Raw genomic sequence first — 715 nt, forward strand, 5'->3', positions numbered from 1 at the left:
CGGCAGCCGGTCTCTCTGTCGGCGTTTGCCTACGCGGTGCCTCATTGCCGTGCAGTCCACACCGCGCTAGTCTTGTCACCGGCTTCCTTGATGTAGCTGCTGCCCTCACGGGTCGCCCTGTGGAAGCCGGGCCAGTGTCAGGCTGAGACCTGGGGTGCGTTTGCTCTGCGCCACCGTGTTCACCCGCTGACGGCCTCGGGGAGCTTCCCCTCTGGGCCGTGTGGTTTCGAGTCTGCGGGCAGGTGCTCAGAGGCAGAACTGGGTCGTTGTGTTCTAAACTTTTTGAGGAACTGCCATCCTGTTGGCTCCCTTGTCAAAAGTTGGAATGTGCGCGCGCGCGTGTGTGTGTGCGTGTGTGTGCGTGCGTGTGTGTGTGCGTGTACGTGTGCGTGTGTGCGTGTGTGTGCGTGTGCACGTGTGCGTGTGTGTGGTTTTCTTCTGGGCCCCGACCGGCCCTGCCCGGGACCCTCACCAGCAGCCCCCGTGCCGCCCGCAGGAGAAGATGCTGGACATCTACTGGCTGCTGCGCGTCTGTCTGCGGACCATCGAGCACGGCGACCGCACCGGCCCGCTCTTCGCCTTCATGCCCGAGTTCTACCTGAGCGTGGCCATCAACAGCTACAGCGCCCTCAAGAACTACTTCGGGCCCGTGCACAGCATGGAGGAGCTCCCAGGTGAGGCCGGGGAGGCGGGCGAGAGCCTCGGAGCCGGGGCA

The 715-nt window shown here is 64.6% G+C and overlaps 1 protein-coding gene across 1 annotated transcript in view; it reads left to right on the forward strand.

Annotated features, from left to right (window-relative positions):
• Nucleotides 1-715, forward strand: part of RNF123 (ring finger protein 123) — a 26986-nt gene that overhangs the window by 16348 nt on the left and 9923 nt on the right. Inside the window, exon 21 of the mRNA XM_014538995.1 lies at nucleotides 497-674. Coding sequence (XP_014394481.1) covers nucleotides 497-674 — 178 coding nt within the window. The remainder of the gene's footprint in view (nucleotides 1-496; nucleotides 675-715) is intronic.

The sequence above is a fragment of the Myotis brandtii genome, unplaced genomic scaffold, assembly GCF_000412655.1.
Source record: "Myotis brandtii unplaced genomic scaffold, ASM41265v1 scaffold207, whole genome shotgun sequence".
Classification (NCBI taxonomy): domain Eukaryota; kingdom Metazoa; phylum Chordata; class Mammalia; order Chiroptera; family Vespertilionidae; genus Myotis; species Myotis brandtii.